The sequence below is a fragment of the Macaca thibetana genome, chromosome 4 (genome assembly GCF_024542745.1).
Source record: "Macaca thibetana thibetana isolate TM-01 chromosome 4, ASM2454274v1, whole genome shotgun sequence".
NCBI classification, from domain to species: Eukaryota; Metazoa; Chordata; class Mammalia; order Primates; family Cercopithecidae; genus Macaca; species Macaca thibetana.
The window spans coordinates 20095580-20112076 of record NC_065581.1 but is presented as its reverse complement, the minus strand read 5'-3'; the positions used below and the strand labels follow the sequence as shown (position 1 = coordinate 20112076).

Below are 16497 nucleotides of genomic sequence, written 5' to 3'. Positions count from 1 at the left end.
TTTAATTATAAAATTCAGATGGCTTAAAAAATTTTAACCAGAGTGGAAGGGAAACCCACAAAACGTTCCTTCAGTTTTCCCGTAATTTGAAAATACATTTTGAAAAAAAATTGAGATCTTGCAAGCCAAGTTTTAGTTGCAAAGTGGATCTTATAAACAGCAGAAAATTGTCCTGTGTAGGAAGGAACAGCTGATTTGCTCTTGACTGTGAGTAGTCACTATTGAAATACCGTATCTAACCTGCTGCCAGGGAAACTGGGGAGAACTTCCCATTACTTGGGGTATTTTTAAAGTTAATGATAGGTGTTATTTTCTTCTTTCCAGACTGCCACAAGTTTCAAAATGTACTTGGAAAACTGGAATATTCAGACAGCTACTTGGCTAAAGCGGTAAGAAAAACAAAAACGACCTCATTACTTAGGGCACTGGGATATGTTTGGAGGGGAGTCAGTAGCTGAACAGTGGGAGTCTGCCTGTGGCAATGTCATCTGACACTCTTGTTTTGTATTAACATCTGTGCCCCGTAAATGAAAAAGTAGAAATACAGTGATTTGAGAAGGTCATAATGTAGCATATTTATTTTATAACCCTGAATGCTGCCATTCCTGTATACCAGGTCCTGGTTTTATCCTCCATCAATCCCATGAGATGTTGTGAGTCATTACCCCCATTTTACAGGTGAGGAAAATTGAGACCCAGAGAGGTTATGTCACTTGCCCAAAGTCACCCAGCTAAGGGACAGATACAAGTACAAATGGTCTGCTTTCAGAATTAGATGATTCTGCTTCTTCTTCTTCTTCTTCTTCTTCTTCTTCTTCTTCTTCTTCTTCTTCTTCTTCTTCTTCTTCTTCTTCTTCTTCTTCTTCTTCTTCTTCTCCTTCTTCTTCTTCTTCCTCTTCTTCTTCTTTTTTTTTTTTTTTTTTTTGAGAAGGAGTTTCACTCTGTCACTCAAATTAGAGTGCAATGGTGCGATCTTGGCTCACTGCAACCTCTACCTCCTGGGTTCAAGTGATTCTCCTGCCTCAGCCTCCCGAGTAGCTGGGATTACAGGTGTCCACCACCAAGCCTAGCAAATTTTTTGTATTTTTAGTAGTGATGAGGTTTCACCATGTGGGCTAGGCTGATCTCAAACTCCTGACCTCAGGTGATCCACTTGCCTCAGCCTCCCAAAGTGCTAGGATTACAGGCGGGAGCCACCGCACCCGGCCCAGAATTAGATTCTTGCCCTCTCTGCTGTGCTGCCTCTTACCTTGAGGGAGAGTCTATTGCTCAGATGTCAAGGAAGGTTAATGCCTGCATCAAATCACCGATGACTGCAGTGTTCACCCCTAGCAGTAAACGCTTTATGGTATCCCAGATGTTTATGCTTTTAAAATTTATATTTTTGTTGATATTTCCCTATCCTTTTGTTTTCCTACATGTTCCAAAATTAAAAATGTTATTTACTACAGAAATAATAGTATGCCGTCCTTGAAGCAGCAAGCTCTGTTACCTAGTGATATGCCTATCATAATTAATACAGGGAGTATGTAAAAATATTAAGCTTTAAAGGAGATTCTACTGTTTTGTTAAGCAGCATCTTTCATGGGTCAAAACATTGGCGTAAGAGAAGAGACAGAGTGTGTAGTAATTCCTCCAAAGTAAACTCATGCAGTATTTTCTGACAATTGATCTGAACATAGCCATCTTGAAATTTTGGCCTCAACATTATTGCTATTAATTAATTTTGCAAATGATTTTAGCATAAACTTCTATTTCTACATACAGAGTACTCCCAATGTGCTGAGTCATCCAATGTCCAAATCTGCTCTCAGTCCTGTGTTCATCTCTCCAAATGCATTCTTTTTCTTTGTATGAAGAGGGAGCCATCATGCTTAGTTTGTGTTTAAATTGGTTGCTGTTGACCACCCATACAGTGCTGTGTTGGTGTTACCTGTTTGAATTTCTATTTTATTTTTTATTTGGGTCCTCTCATTTAGCAAATGAGGTGGTGGCTTCCTTAGAGTGCCACTGGCAATTCATAGACTGAGTTTTGGGGGGAAATTCCGTATCACTTTTTTTTCAAATAAACAGTCAGAAAGCCAAAAACCTTCAGGGTATTTGCTGACATTTGCTAGATTGTCACAGTATCACTCTTTAAGGCAGATTCATGGATTGAAGTCTGATAGACACTGGGAGACCTGAAGAGGTCACATAACCGACATACTGATTTTGTAATGGAGTCATTGCCAAAAGAGATGAACAGGGTGATGGTGCTGATTAGGTTAGATGGCATAGGAGCCTGGTGGGAAAGGTAAATTAATTTTTACTAAATAAGGATATTCATTTCTAAAGACCCTGATTCCAAAATTGTTACTGACAATGGCACTTACTTAAGCACCCCCAGTAAATGAGGCCATTGGTGGATTAAGCATCTGTAAGGCAGGAACTCCTGCTGGGTGGAAAGTGATCACTCAGACCTATAACAGATGTAACAGATGTAGTGTGATGGGTCCAGATCATTTAGTCTATGGAAATTAAAAATGTATAACATCCCTTCAAAAGGCTGAGCTGTGAATTACCTATCTGGTAACGCTTAAGGAAATCAGGGTAGTCCAGGCTGCTTGGATTGCACTGCAAGTCCCTGAAGACGGTTAGGGAGGCATCGCATCAGTAATGGACCAAATGATTTCTGCATAGTCTTATCCAAGAAACAACAGCTGTAGTTAGAAGTTTCTGGTATGTTTCACCTGTGTCTTGTTCCTTCCTGTCTTCACAGCGTGTGCTATGAACGGGTTCCATGGTACCCCACGGTGCTAACCTTCATCCTCTCTGCTTTGTGGCATGGTGTCTACCCCGGATACTATTTTACCTTCTTAACTGGAATTCTTGTCACATTAGCAGCTAGAGCGGTAAGCATCCTTTAGGCCTAGGGTCTTTCCCCTCAGCAATCTGATGCCTGCATGTTTGTTATCTGTTGGGTCCTAGTAGGGTTGGGGGTGGGATGTGAACATGGGAGCGATGTTTTGAAAAATCAAACACTATGCAAGAGTTTTCCCATTAGAGAAATACTTGAATATGTAGGAACCTGGAGTCATTACAAAAATGGTTAACCATTTTATGTGCGTAGTTTGCGAAACAAAAGGAATTGTAGGGACAATGTTTAGTACCCTAAGAGATGAAAACATTTTTAATCGTTAAAGTCTGTGAACATATACAGTCTACTAAGTACAGATGATGATGATGATTAATTAATGTAGGCACCATAGGACTTCAATTTGCTTATACTTTGCTTAATTTCTCATTTCATTACTCTGAGCCTAGAAATAACTCACAAAGTCTCTTGAGCAGTCAATGAGGTAGCGGCCAGCCACAGGAAGTGAGTCTGTCGGAGATTAATCTAACCTCGTGTGTTCACATGCCCAACGCAGTTAGCTTAGTTTGTGTTTGTGAATTTTGTAAATTTGCTTCTCTAGGTTTTTTCAGGAGCCTGTAGTTTCTCTAGATTGTTCTGCAATTTGCTTGTTGTACAGCACGATAATAAAGAATAAAACTTTCCTCCAAGAAGAAGACGAGCATGCATAGAAGTAATTGTGATTCAGTGCTTTCGTTGCCAAATACAGGAGTTTTGTATTTAATTTTATTTTAATCTTTGATTGTGATTGTGGCCTTCCTTATTTCTGATGCCAAGAGTTTTTATTGACATTGGTTGAGCCATATTTTGGATGTGAATTCAGGAGCCCCCACATAGCTATCCACTCACCGTTTAATTCATTTTATCCTGTGAAGGTTTCAGGAGCCCTACTATGTGCTAGTCAGTGATTTAGGTGTTGGGCTACTGCAGTGAACAAGACAAGAGTCCCTCCCCTGAGGACCTCTTGTTTTAGTCAGACACAGGTGTGCTGGAATATATATATATATGAACAAAGTGAATTACTGTTCATGCTGGCTAGTATACTTTTGAAATTAAGTGCAAATTTTACGTATTTGTACATAGAAAACAGGGGGGACATTTTCTTCTCTCCTGTTCATGTAACTATTTAGATTATAAAAGAAAAGAACAAGTGGTCAGGCCAAATTAAGAAATAAAACTCAGAATTCTGTTTGCTAATATATCCAGAGGATTATTCCCTCAGGTGTCTTTTACTCTACGGTCTCAACTGGCGTAAAGGCTCAGATTTGTGTAGAGCTTTTCTTTTGGATGGCCTGGAAACACTATTCGCAAACAAATTATGTAGGGGATAGAGAGGAGAGAGTTGATAGAACAGTGTTTTTATTTTGTCTAGAAGGAGATTGAACTCAACAGTCATGAAGTGTCTTTGGGCCCTAGAAGTTACCCAGTAAAATCTCACACCTGACGTGCAGCATTGCTCGATGGATGGACCCTGGTCTCTGTCCTGAGGAACTTAGGGCTGACAGGCAGCCTTGGGCACTGATGCGTCTTCTGCTTTGAGGCTGACCTGCCTATTGCCCAGCCATTGTTTCCAGCTCTGCCTTTGACCTGAATCTGGAAACTGGGGGTCTTTCTAGAGCCAGATCTAGTCACATGTGTCAGAAGACCTACAAAGGAGTGTATCCTTTGACCTAGCATTTTCCATTTCAAAGAATTGTCTCTTTACCTAAGTCTCAGTTTCTTTATCTGTAAAATGGGAATCATGATGCTAACATATTAAGCTTGATGAGAGAATCAACCAGAGATGAGTCATGCAAAGCATTAACACAGGCTTGGCACAGAGTAAGCACTCAGTAAATGGTAGCTGCTTGTATTATTAGTAATAGTAATATTATTAGTGTTATCATTACCTGAAGGAAGTAACTAGGAAACAGGGCAGAGATTTATTTACAAGGATATGCATCACAGAATTGTTTATAATAGCAAAATGGGATGGAAAGACAAGCTAACTCTTCCAGATTAACTTAAAATTATATTAGAGATTAATATTTACTGACATGGAAAAAAGTGCATGATATATTACTAAATGAAAAAATGAGCTAGGAATTATATTGGTGCCAGTAAGAATATTAACATGGATGCATGTGAATAGAAAAAGCTTGGATGGCTCTGCGCCAAGTTTTTAAGTGATGCTTTCCTTTGGGAGGTGTTAAAAGAGAAAGAACATTTTTTTTGTTTGCTTAGTTGTTTGACCATTTTTCTATAGTGAACACGTATTATTATTATTATTATTTTAATAAGAAAAGTTGGCCAGGCACAGTGGCTCACACCTGTAATCCCAGCACTTTGGGAGGCTGAGGCGGGAGGATTGCTTGAGCCCAGGCGTTCAAGACTAGCCTAGGCAGCAAAGCGAGACCCACATCTCTGCAAATTTTTTTAAAAAAATTAGCTGGGCACGGTGGCATGTGCCTGTAGTTTCAGCTACTTGGGAGGCTGAGGTGGGAGGATCATTTGAGCCCAGGAGTTTTAAGCTGCAGTTAGCTATGATTGTATCATTGCACTTCAGCCTGGGTGACAGAGTAAGACTCTGTCTTGAAAAAAAAAAAGGAGTCCTGATGGTATTTATAGCTGAGAATACAACTCAGATGTTGGTCGTCTTCTGTAGCCTGTGTTGCTGTGGCATACTACCTGCATGCGCAGAGTAGAAGTTGTCATTTGTTTTTTACCCGCTCCTCACTGCAGTTGCCTGTGTTGGCTTGCAGGTCAGGAACAACTACAGACATTACTTCCTTTCTTCAAGAGCTCTCAAGGCTGTGTATGATGCAGGCACCTGGGCCGTCACTCAGCTGGCTGTCTCTTACACGGTGGCACCCTTCGTGATGTTGGCAGTTGAACCGACCATCAGCTTATACAAGTAAGTTTCCATTGTTCTCAGTCGCCATCTAGTAAACAACTCTATTTTCACTGTGTTTGACTTCGGAGGCAGTACATTGAATGAAGCAGTCCTAAACACTTCGAACGGGGGCTTCGGTGTGGGAAATGTCCATAGAAGCTTTAAAAGGAAGTGGCTGTCCTGGAGACGCCAGTGTACAAATTCCAATACATACGAGCACATTTGACAGGAATCCGTTAAGCCATTCAGAATGTCACTCAGGGGCCCTCTCATGGCAGTATATTTTGAAGGGATGGACCCTGATTAAAAAAAAAACTCAGAGGGTGAATTTGCTGCCCTTAGCTCTTCCTCCTGGAGGATAGGAGGTAGGCTGTATTGGGGACTATGAGGTGTCTGAGAGCAGGACAGAAATGGAGGCAGGAGTTGGGGTGCGGCTGAGGCTGGCATTGTCTGATCGAGTGGTGTGCAGATGGGCTCCCTGGTGAGGCTGGTGGGGGATTTATGCGGCCAGTAGCACGTGTTGGAGGGGCGTATGTGGAATTGAGGCTGGAGGAGGAGGAGGCTTGCACCACAGACCAACCCTTATAGTCAAACACCTGTGCTCCAGGTGAACTAATTACTGACTTTCATTCTTGCACAGTTATGTGTGATGAGTTGTGTTTCTCCACGGTTGTGAAGTGGTTGAGCACATGCTCTTGTGAACTGATGGTGTGTGACCTCTGGCAAGTTGTTAACCTCTTTTACCTGTGTTTTCTCAACTGGAAAATGAGGCTGAGAAGAGAACTCACCTGAGAGCACCATCGTTAGTGCTGGGTGTTAGAATTAATGAGGTAAATGTGCAGAGGGCTCAGGCCAGTATCTGGCATATAATCTGTACCTAATAAATGCTACCTTGCATGATTTAATGAGTTGCACGGGCTTTTCTAGGTTAACTTTGGAACATCGTATCAGTTTTTAAAAGGTGACTTGGAGGCCGGGTGTGGTGGCTCACGCCTGTAACCCCAGCACTTTGGGAGGCCCAGGTGGGTGGATCACGAGGTCAGGAGATCGAGACCATCCAGGCTAACATGGTGAAACCCCGTCTCTACTAAAAATATGAAAAATTAGCCGGGCGTGGTGGCGGGCGCCTGTAGTCCCAGCTACTCAGGAGGCTGAGGCAGGAGAATGGTGTGAACCCGGGAGGCGGAGCTTGTAGTGAGCCCAGATCGCGCCACTGCACTCCAGCCCTGGGAGACAGCGAGACTCCGTCTCAGAAAAAAAAGAAAAAAAAAAAGGTGACTTAGAAATAAACAGTACAAACACACCTTCTTTTTAAGTTGGGAATTCCCTATAGCTGATGGAGGGGTCATGAAGGGATTGAAGAAGTTTTTACTACTCAGTATGTGTGTAAGTATCTGTAAGTGGGATGATTTATTTGAGGCTATAGAAAGAGAAGATTGAGGGAACCATACAACACTGATCAATGACGTCCATGCTGTTACAATATATGCTTTTATACTTCTAGTTGGGTGATAAGAAGTTATATCAATATAACATGGAAGCTGTGCTGGTTTATACCCAAATTTTTCTATGCAAAGGGGTGTCAGAAGAGTGGGAAGAGAATTATAAGCTTCTGTCAAAAAGAAGCCATCAGTTCAGCTGCTAGAGAGGTAGGAGTCATTTCAGTCCTGGATGAAGAAAATGGAACTGAGAAACCCAATATATGTGGCCATTGAGCATTTGAAATGCAGCTAGTGGCGCAGAGGAACCAAATTTTCAATTTTATTGAATTGTAATTAATTAGAATTTTAACAGTCACGTGTTGCCAGCGGCTATTCTAGATTGATGACACCTCAAACAGGAGCCCCCTTCACTGGGACTCCCTCCTCAGAGAGGCGCACCCCCAAGCTGGCATTCTGACTGCTTCTGCCTCCTTGTGCCCACCTAGGGCTGCCCCACGTGCTTCCAGCTCCAGTTTCATTCCTATTTGTCAGTGCCCTCAAGCCAACATTTGCCCTTTTGTCTTCTGCATTTTTAACATGCCCAGAAGCAGCCTTTGGCACCATTGAGCTGTCTGCAGGGGCTGTCCAAATTGTTTCCTTTAGAGCTCTGTTTTTGTTACAGAGTCCTCCTAGGTTTTGAGTTATGTATTTCTAACATGATTTTTTTTTTCCCCTGTAAGCCCTGGTATTCTAAGCCCCTGATATTGCCTCATAAGAGATTTTTAAGGAATATATTGATCATGTTATAGCAGAAGCGCCTGTATTCCACTCAGTATCATGTAATACCTGTAGTGTGCTAGGCATTGTGCTAGAATGTGGGGCTAGAATGGAAAGCAAAATATAGAAATCATTTCTGCTCTCACTGGGGTGATAGCTTGATGGGAAAGACAGGTAGTAATTGACAAATGTATAAATACATGCTGAGATCGTACTTTTAGTGAATGATATAGAGTTTTAAGAGAGTATGTAACAGGAATCTGCCTCAGCCTAGGCATTGGGCACATCTTTTTGAGCTCAGTGCTGGAGGTTGTGCAGTGGGAGTGAAGCAGGCTCAGTGTGTGTGAGCATCGTGGGCAGTGCTCCAGACTGGGAAACAGCCTGGAAAAGCCCCGTCATGTAGCCTCCCATAGTGTAGCATGACGCTCCATGCACTAAAGACCAGGGAAACGTGAATGTAGGCAGAACATAGAATCCAAGGTGGAGGGAGGTGAGCTGAGCTGAGGAGAGCAGAGGGTAGGTATCAGTGTCCCTGTTTATCACATGAGGAAGTGGAGGCTCAGAGAAGGTGAGTAACAAAATTTACACAGCAGCTAAATGTTAAACCCGAGTTTCAGACTCAGCGTTCCCTTAATAGCAATATCAGTAGTGGAGTTCCTAAAAATTTCTTTAGGAGAAGTTATTTTGGATGCAAACTACTGCTTGGGGATCATAATAAGTGATTTGTTAGTGATAATATTGCATTTAGCCAACTAAAACAACAATTCCTGGGCTTAGGCAGGAACTCAAGGGGCAGAATTAAATTATCAAGTAGCTTTTCACTTATTTTTAAAAACAACCCAGAATATTTTTTTTAAACGTCTTTGTTTAGGATGAAACAGGAGTTGACATTTTTTGGGTCAAGTAGGCCTATTTTAAATGATCCAGCCTAGTGTATTTTCTGGTTTCTAGTTATTTATATAATTTAAGTTTCCTGTCTAGATCAGCTCTGTCCAATAGAAGTTTCTATGATGGCTGGGCATGGTGGCTCACGTCTGTAATCCCAGCACTTTGGGAGGCCAAGGCGGGCAGATCATGAGGTCAGGAGTTTGAGACCAGCCTGGCCAGCATGGTGAAATCTCGTCTCTACTAATTATACAAAAAATTAGCCGGGCATGTTGGCATGTGCCTGTAGTCCCATCTAGTAAGGAGGCTGAGGCAGGAAAATTGCTTGAACCCAGCAGGTGGAAATTGCAGTGAGCTGAGATCACACCACTGCACTCCAACCTGAGCGACAGAGTGAGACTCCATCTCAAAAAAAAAAAAAAAGAAGTTTCTATGATGACAGAAATACTCTACATCTGTGCCATCTGAGATGCTGGCCACCCAACATGTGTGGCCAGTGAGCATTTGAAATGCAGCTAGGTGGACGGAGGAACTGAATTTTTAATTTTATTGAATTTTGATTAATTAGAATTTTAACAGCCACATGTTGCCAGCGGCTATTCCAGATTGATTACACCTCAAACAGTGTTTTCATAATCTTTTAAGAAAATCCCTGAATTTGGACAAGAAAGAAAATTGCATAGTTTTTTAGTGATGGCAGGCCTGGTTGTGTTCCAGATCTGTTCCTCCCCTTTGGAGAAATTCAGTAGCCAGCAGTAAACCACAGATGTTTGTAAACGCTTTTCTCAGTAGATCCTCATTGCTTAACGTTGAAATTTCGCTTGTACTTCATTGTTAAGTCTAGTCAGTCTAGTCAGTGTTCAGTCGAGAGTGGCTTCAGATCTCAGCCTTAGAGTGCTCAGTCTAACTTCTTTAAGTTGTAAATGAGCCCAAGTGAATACTCAAATATATTATGAACGAACTTTCGATGAAATCATTTTGAAAAGCAAATTCACATACATCATTTTGTCTTTAATTGGATAACTCTTTCTTAAATTCAGTGGGTAATAACGTTAGAATTTGTTTCTCTTTTTGTTTTTTGAGTTGGGGTTCTCCTCTGTTGCCGAGGCTGGAGTGCAGTGGCGTGACTGCGATCTCAGCTTGCTCCCGCCTCTGCCTCCTGGTTCAGGTGATCCTCCCACCTCAGCCTCCCACCTCAGCCTCCTGAGTAGCTGGGATTACAGTTATGTGCCACCGCACCTGCCTAATATTTTTTATTTTTGTAGAGATGGGGTTTTGCCATGTTGCCCAGGCTGTTCTCAAACTCCTGGGCTCAAGCATTCTACCCACCTTGGCCTCCAAAGTGCTGGGATTACAGGCCTGAGCCACTGCACCTGGCCAGAACATTAGAATTTGCATAGAAACTTTCATAGATGGCAAACTCTTTGAGAGCAGGAACCCCGCCTAATTCATCTTTACATCTGGGTCCTTAGGCCAGTACCTGACATGATCAATAAATGTTAGTTTAGTCTTTCTAGAATAGAAAGATGAAATATTCCTTCAAATTTTAGAGAAATATGAAATGTCAGAAGAGGTTACTAAACCTCACTAGGTGTTTTCCACTTGATGCTCAAAGTAGCTGGATTTTACCTAACATAATTGTCCCAGTGTAGATTTGGCCACATATGAAAGATTAAGGCAAAGCTCAAGAACAAAGTATAACATATTTTGGATGTGCAGATTTTGAAAGCTGGAGTTATCTGTGGCTAAGGTGTGCCCGTGAGAATCCCAGTCTATACCTGTTAAACCAGCGTGTTTATCTGTGGAACACTTTTTCCACTCTCAGTAATGTCTTGGTTTAGACAGTAAATTAGATGGTCATTGCTGTGGCTGCTTACCCCTTCCCTGGTTAAACAGCTGTTAATCATGTACTTGTCTTGTTTCCATTCCCACATGGGAAGGGGTGGAGGCTGGTGCCTTTTTGTAGATCCAGTTTATTGTTTTGCATATCCTAAGCAGTAAATGCTTACTGAAAGAATAAATGAATGCATGTATGTTCGCTTCTGTACGAGCTCTTCACTATTCTGTAAATATTGTCGGGGAGGCATTCCTCCTGCTAAAGGATGGAGAAGTTTAGGGGCATATGCGAGTTTTCTGATTCTAATGTGCCTGACCTTATAATCACAGAAGTTAGGGAATGATGCATAAATTAATTGTGCTTTCCTCCTTCCCCATCGTTATTTTCCTTTCTTCAAAAAGCATTAGGGAAAATATAAGTTGAACCTTTCCAAATGGATCTAGAACAGTTGTGCCAATGCAGCTGTTTCTAATTACTTGCATGTATTGATATGCTCGATATTTATTGCATATCTACGTTGTACATACTGCTGAATACTACGCTTCGCAATAGAAATCCACAAACATCAAAAGCAAAACTTGTTTTTTTATTAGTTTAGATGACAGTTATTTTTAGGGTTGTGGACTGGATTTTCAAAATCGGGATTCTTCTAGCTCATAAGACACAAAAGAAGAACCTTTTATACTTGAGTAGAGCAATGGGTTAAAGTGTTAGTTGCATTGTGTTTAGGGAATAGGATACAGTCATATGTTGCTTACCAACAGGGATATGTTCTGCGAAATGCATCGTTAGGCAATTTAATTGTTGTTTGAACAGCATAGTGTATACTTGCACAAACCTAGATAGCATAGTCTACTATACACTGAGGCTATATGGGATAGCCTATTGTTCATAGGCTGCAAACTGGTGCAGTATGTTACCATACTGAATACTGTAGGCAATTTAAGCACAATGGTAAGTATTTGTGTATCTAAACATAGAGAAGGTACAGTAAAAATCTGGCAAAGATAAAAAAGGATACACCTGTATTACCATGAATGGAGCTTGCAGGACTGGAAGTTGCTCTGGGTGAGTCAGTGAGTGAGTGTGAAGGCCTAGGACATCACTGTACACTACTGTAGACTTTAGAAACACCATACACTTAGTCTGTACTAAATTTATTAAGAAAACTTTTCCTCAATAATAAAGTAACCTTAGCTTACTGTCACTTTTTTAACTTTATAAACTTTAAACGTTTTGAAAACAGACTCTTTTGTAATAAAACACCTTGGTTAAAACAAACATGGTGGCTGGGCATGGTGGCTCATGCCTGCAATCCTAGCAGTTTGGGAGGCCGAGGTAGGTGCATCACCTGAGGTTGGGAGTTTGAGACCAGCCTGACCAACATGGAGAAACCCTGTCTCTACTAAGAATACAAAATTGGCCGGGTGTGGTGGCGCATGTAGTCCCAGCTACTTGGGAGGCTGAGGCAGGAGAATCATTTGAAACTGGGAGTTGGAGATTGTGGTGAGCTGAGATCATGCTATTGCACTCCAACGTGGGCAACAAGAGCAAAACTCCATCTCAAAAACAAACAAACAAAAAAAGAAACAACAACAACAAACATGGTACAGGTATACAAACATTTTTCTTTATGTTTTTTGTAAGCTATTTTCTATTTTGTTTTTTACTTTTGAAACCTTTTTTATTAAAAAAAATTAAGACACAAACACACATCAGCCTAGGCTGCATAAGATCAGGATCATCAGTATCATTGTGGTCCACCTCCACATCTTGTCTCATTGTGGGAGGTCTTCAGAGGCAATAACACGCATGGAGCTGTCATCTCCTGTGATAACAGTGCCTCTGGAATCCCTCCTGAAGAACCTGCCTGAGGCTGTTTTACAGTTAACTTTATTTCTTAATAAGTAGAAGGAGTATACTCCAAAATAACAAGGGAAAGTATAGTATTGTAAATATATAAACCAGTTACAGAATCATTCACTGTCATTATCAAGTACTATGTATTGTACGTGATAGTATGTGCTAGACTTTTATTCAACCGACAGCGTAGTACTGTTTACACCAGCATCACCACAAACACATGAGCAATGCGTTGCCTATGATGTTGCAATGGCTACGACGTCACTAGGTGATAGGAATTTTTCAATTCTATTATAATCTTATGGGGCCATCATCATTAATGTGGTCCATCATTGGCTGAAATGTCCTTAAGTGTCATATGACAATACTGGGTTTGAATTTGGTCTTGGGAGTCCTTAGACTTTGAATATTGCAGGTGTCTGGCTGTCGTGGGGTTAATTCTCTTGGTTGGCCTGTTATGTCAATGGGACGGTACCATGTATATCCACAGATGAGCCGGTTGGTTTGCCCTGCCGGGTTTTGTGGTTTCAGTCTATCCGTGACCCACTCACCTACCAAAGGGAGTTATCTGTGGAGTGAATCAAGGGAAGCCTGAGCGCAGACAGGTCTCCTACTGCCAAAAACAGTGCTCTCACTTACCATACTGTAGGTGATGTAATTAGGTGATGTTTCCTGTCTACATCCTTATTTGAAATATAATTTTTGTGTATTTTTATTCCCAGGTCCATGTACTTTTATTTGCATATCATAAGTCTCCTGATAATACTATTTCTGCCAATGAAACCACAAGCTCATACGCAAAGGCGGCCTCAGACTGTGAACTCTATCAATAAGAGGAAAACAGATTGATACCTCCAAGAGAAGCGGACAAGCAGAACTGCAGAACTTTCGAAAGATGAGATGACAAGGCTCAAGGGTTCCTCCGGTGACTTAGAGGCGATGTTTACATGCATCTTTATTTTGTTCTTTTTTAAAGTGCAGGGAGTATTTTTATAAAGCCTTTTTGTACGGATAAATCGGCCATGTCCAGGTTATTGGTTTTAATATTTTATAGGACATTTGAGTGGTGCGGCAGTGTGTGGAGAATGTGCCAGAGCTGCAGAGACAGTCCATTCTGGGATGCTGGCTTTTTGCCCTTCCAGCATGATTTCCAGCTACTGTGACCTGGATGCTGGAACCCAGGCATTGGCTCCAAAAATTAGAAGGCGAGTGCTGAGAAGACTTGACACAGGTTTCTCAAATCAGAATATACTTAGACATGGTGGTTCCCTGGGAAGCCCCAGATCCTTTGACTTGTGACGTTACTGGTTTGCAGACATAATAACTACACTCAGAGGACCATGGAGGCGGAGGGATAATGGTTTCAGGGCACTGAAAACTCTACGAGTCAAGAGGACTAGTGCATGGACTGAAAGTCAGACATGCCCTCAAATAGGCTGCATTTTTTTTTTCCAGGAATGTAACCTTTCCCCTTTTTCTTCTGACCTGAGCCAAGACTGAAAATCAGAAAGTTTCCTGTACGTGGAGCTGAAGAGGGGTTGCTGTTTCCCGAATGTTTTCCAGTTCACAGGCGCCGCCTGCCTGCCCGGGGATGGCCTTGAGAAGACACCCAAATGTACATGAGGCAGCAGAACGCCTTTTAGGAAATTTATAAAAAGTAATTTAAAGTTATGTAGAAGTTTGGTAAGAAGAAGCAGTTGTTTCTCTCTTCTCCCCTCATTTCATGGAGGTGTTAATGATCATGGCTGGCCGTGATGTACGCATGGGCCGATTTTCATTTTTTCAGTTTCATGGCTGAGAAATTCAGCTTTGTTCTAGTTGAATCATCATATTGGAAAGCAGATGTTGAAATTTGTCTTTTCTATCTTTGTTATGAATGTGCTATGGCCCCTTTTGGAGACTTCTATTGGGTAATATTCCATGTGAGAGAAGGAAACATGATATTAAATGTTGTGAAAAATAATAATGATGATAATAATACAATATATGCTGCAATGGTGTACTCTCAATCAGGTTGCTTGGGAGGAGAAAATTTATTCAAATCCAATGATAAAACATTAGTTTCTTATTGAATAAACAGTTATGTTCCCATATAAAGGAAATGTTTCTGATGGGAAGAATTGCTTTTTGTCTGTGAATAGAGACTTGATGTTCAGAAGCCTCTGTGTGTGTGTGTGTGTGTGTGTGTGTGTGTGTGTTTTAACAAATGTGCACCAACTTAAGGTTTTACTGTATATTTCAGGCCCTTGGGTGTCTTGTGTTTTGGTATAATTTCAGATCTTTATTCCCAACTTTGCAGGTAGGATTTTACCCCCTTTCACAGATGAGGGTACTGAGAATCAGAGAGACTTTTGCCAATTGCCGTAAGATCACAGCATTAGTGGTAGAGCTGAGATTTGTGTCCCAGATGGTCCTATGAAGACCACCAGCTGTGAGTCTTTCCATAAGGTGTCCCACTGGTGCTTCTCTTAGGATAGTGAAATGTGAATGTAATGTGCCTGTCCCTCTTAAGCATGCATACAGTCCTGGTGCTGGGGGCGAGTACTAGAACCCAAACTCTAGTCCTTATTTGGGATAGTGAAAGTTAAGAAGTAGTAGATGTGAGCTAGTGCATGAGTCTCACCCTACTTTAACAAGGAAATCTTGGGGCAACCCAACTTTGCTATCTCAGGAAGAATCTTAGATAGTGGGTAGGGGAAGGGGCTGTAGGTACCTAAAATCTATCAGAGTTTGTCTCCACCAGGAATAGCTTGAGGTACAAGCTTCCTGTCTCAGGAAGAATCTTAGATAGTGGGTAGGGGAAGGGGTTGTAGGTACCTAAAATCTATCAGAGTTTGTCTCCACCAGGAATAGCTTGAGGTACAAGACCAAAAAAAATGTACATCTTATAAACTAGCAAAAATGGTAAAAATTACCATTGGTGTGTAGTAATAATATGGACATGTAGAATATTCATATTACAGTGAAGTCTTTGAATTTACAATGTGATTGATGACCAGGTTTCACTGTATGTAATGTAAGTATCCTCATGTCTGAAAGAAGAACTTGGTAATGAGAGGAGGGGTGTCTGCTTCAGTGACCAGCTGCCCTGGTTTACCAAGGACTCTCTCAAGCCTTCAGTCCTGGGCAAACTGAGGCCATTGGTCCCACTAGTGACTGCCCAGAATTGATTACTCCTTATGGAATGAGGATAAGTCAAACCTCTAGGAGTTGAGCTTATGGATGCTATATGTTAGACTTGGTAGTAGGCTCTGGGACACAAACATGAGGCTTTATTCTGTATAAAAAGAACAACACATAGGAGACTGATTAGCATCCTTCTTCTTCTGAAAACCACTTACCCATAGAAAAAGATTTCAATTGAGGACCAACATTTAGACAGGAGGTTGGGACTGTTTTTATTACCTTAGATTTCCAAGTTGTCCTAAATATGAGATGCATTTAATAAATACTTATTGGATTGTGAGTTTTCAGTTGAAAATAAATACACTTTCTGGTTTTGTTTTTGAAGAAGCCAAATCTAAAATATTCTATTTTTTTTTTTCATACTTTGAAGGTAACTATATGGACCAAGAATATTATTCAGATATTATTCAGTGGTTGCAAAAAGCAATAAATAATTCAGTTTGAGATTCTGACTGGCTAAGAGAGAAAAAGGCAGGAGGAGAAAACTGGAAGAAGAACAGAGGAGTTAGGTGGCCCCCAGAACTGGTGCGGTGTGTGTCCTTCCGTTACTCTGCAGGCTCCCAGGTGGTCCTTCTCAACTCCCACTGCACATTGGAACCACACAGGAAGCTTAAAGAAAGTGATTGATGCCTGGTTTCTCCAGGGACCACATGTTTTTTCTCTTCTTGTCTCTGGCATTTGGCATAGTGCCTGTTCTGTAATGAAGATTCACTAAGTGTTTGTTGAATGAATGAGGGATTGAATGGATTAGTTTAATGCATCA

At 41.3% G+C, this 16497-nt stretch overlaps 1 protein-coding gene across 1 annotated transcript in view; it reads left to right on the top strand.

Annotated features, from left to right (window-relative positions):
• The window catches only part of MBOAT1 (membrane bound O-acyltransferase domain containing 1), a 112711-nt gene extending 96637 nt beyond the window's left edge, over nt 1-16074 (top strand). Inside the window, exons 10-13 of the mRNA XM_050789552.1 lie at nt 325-389; nt 2759-2891; nt 5635-5786; nt 13271-16074. Of these exons, the coding sequence (XP_050645509.1) occupies nt 325-389; nt 2759-2891; nt 5635-5786; nt 13271-13397 (477 nt within the window). The 3' untranslated portion in view covers nt 13398-16074. The remainder of the gene's footprint in view (nt 1-324; nt 390-2758; nt 2892-5634; nt 5787-13270) is intronic.
• Nucleotides 16075-16497: the final 423 nt, after the last annotated feature.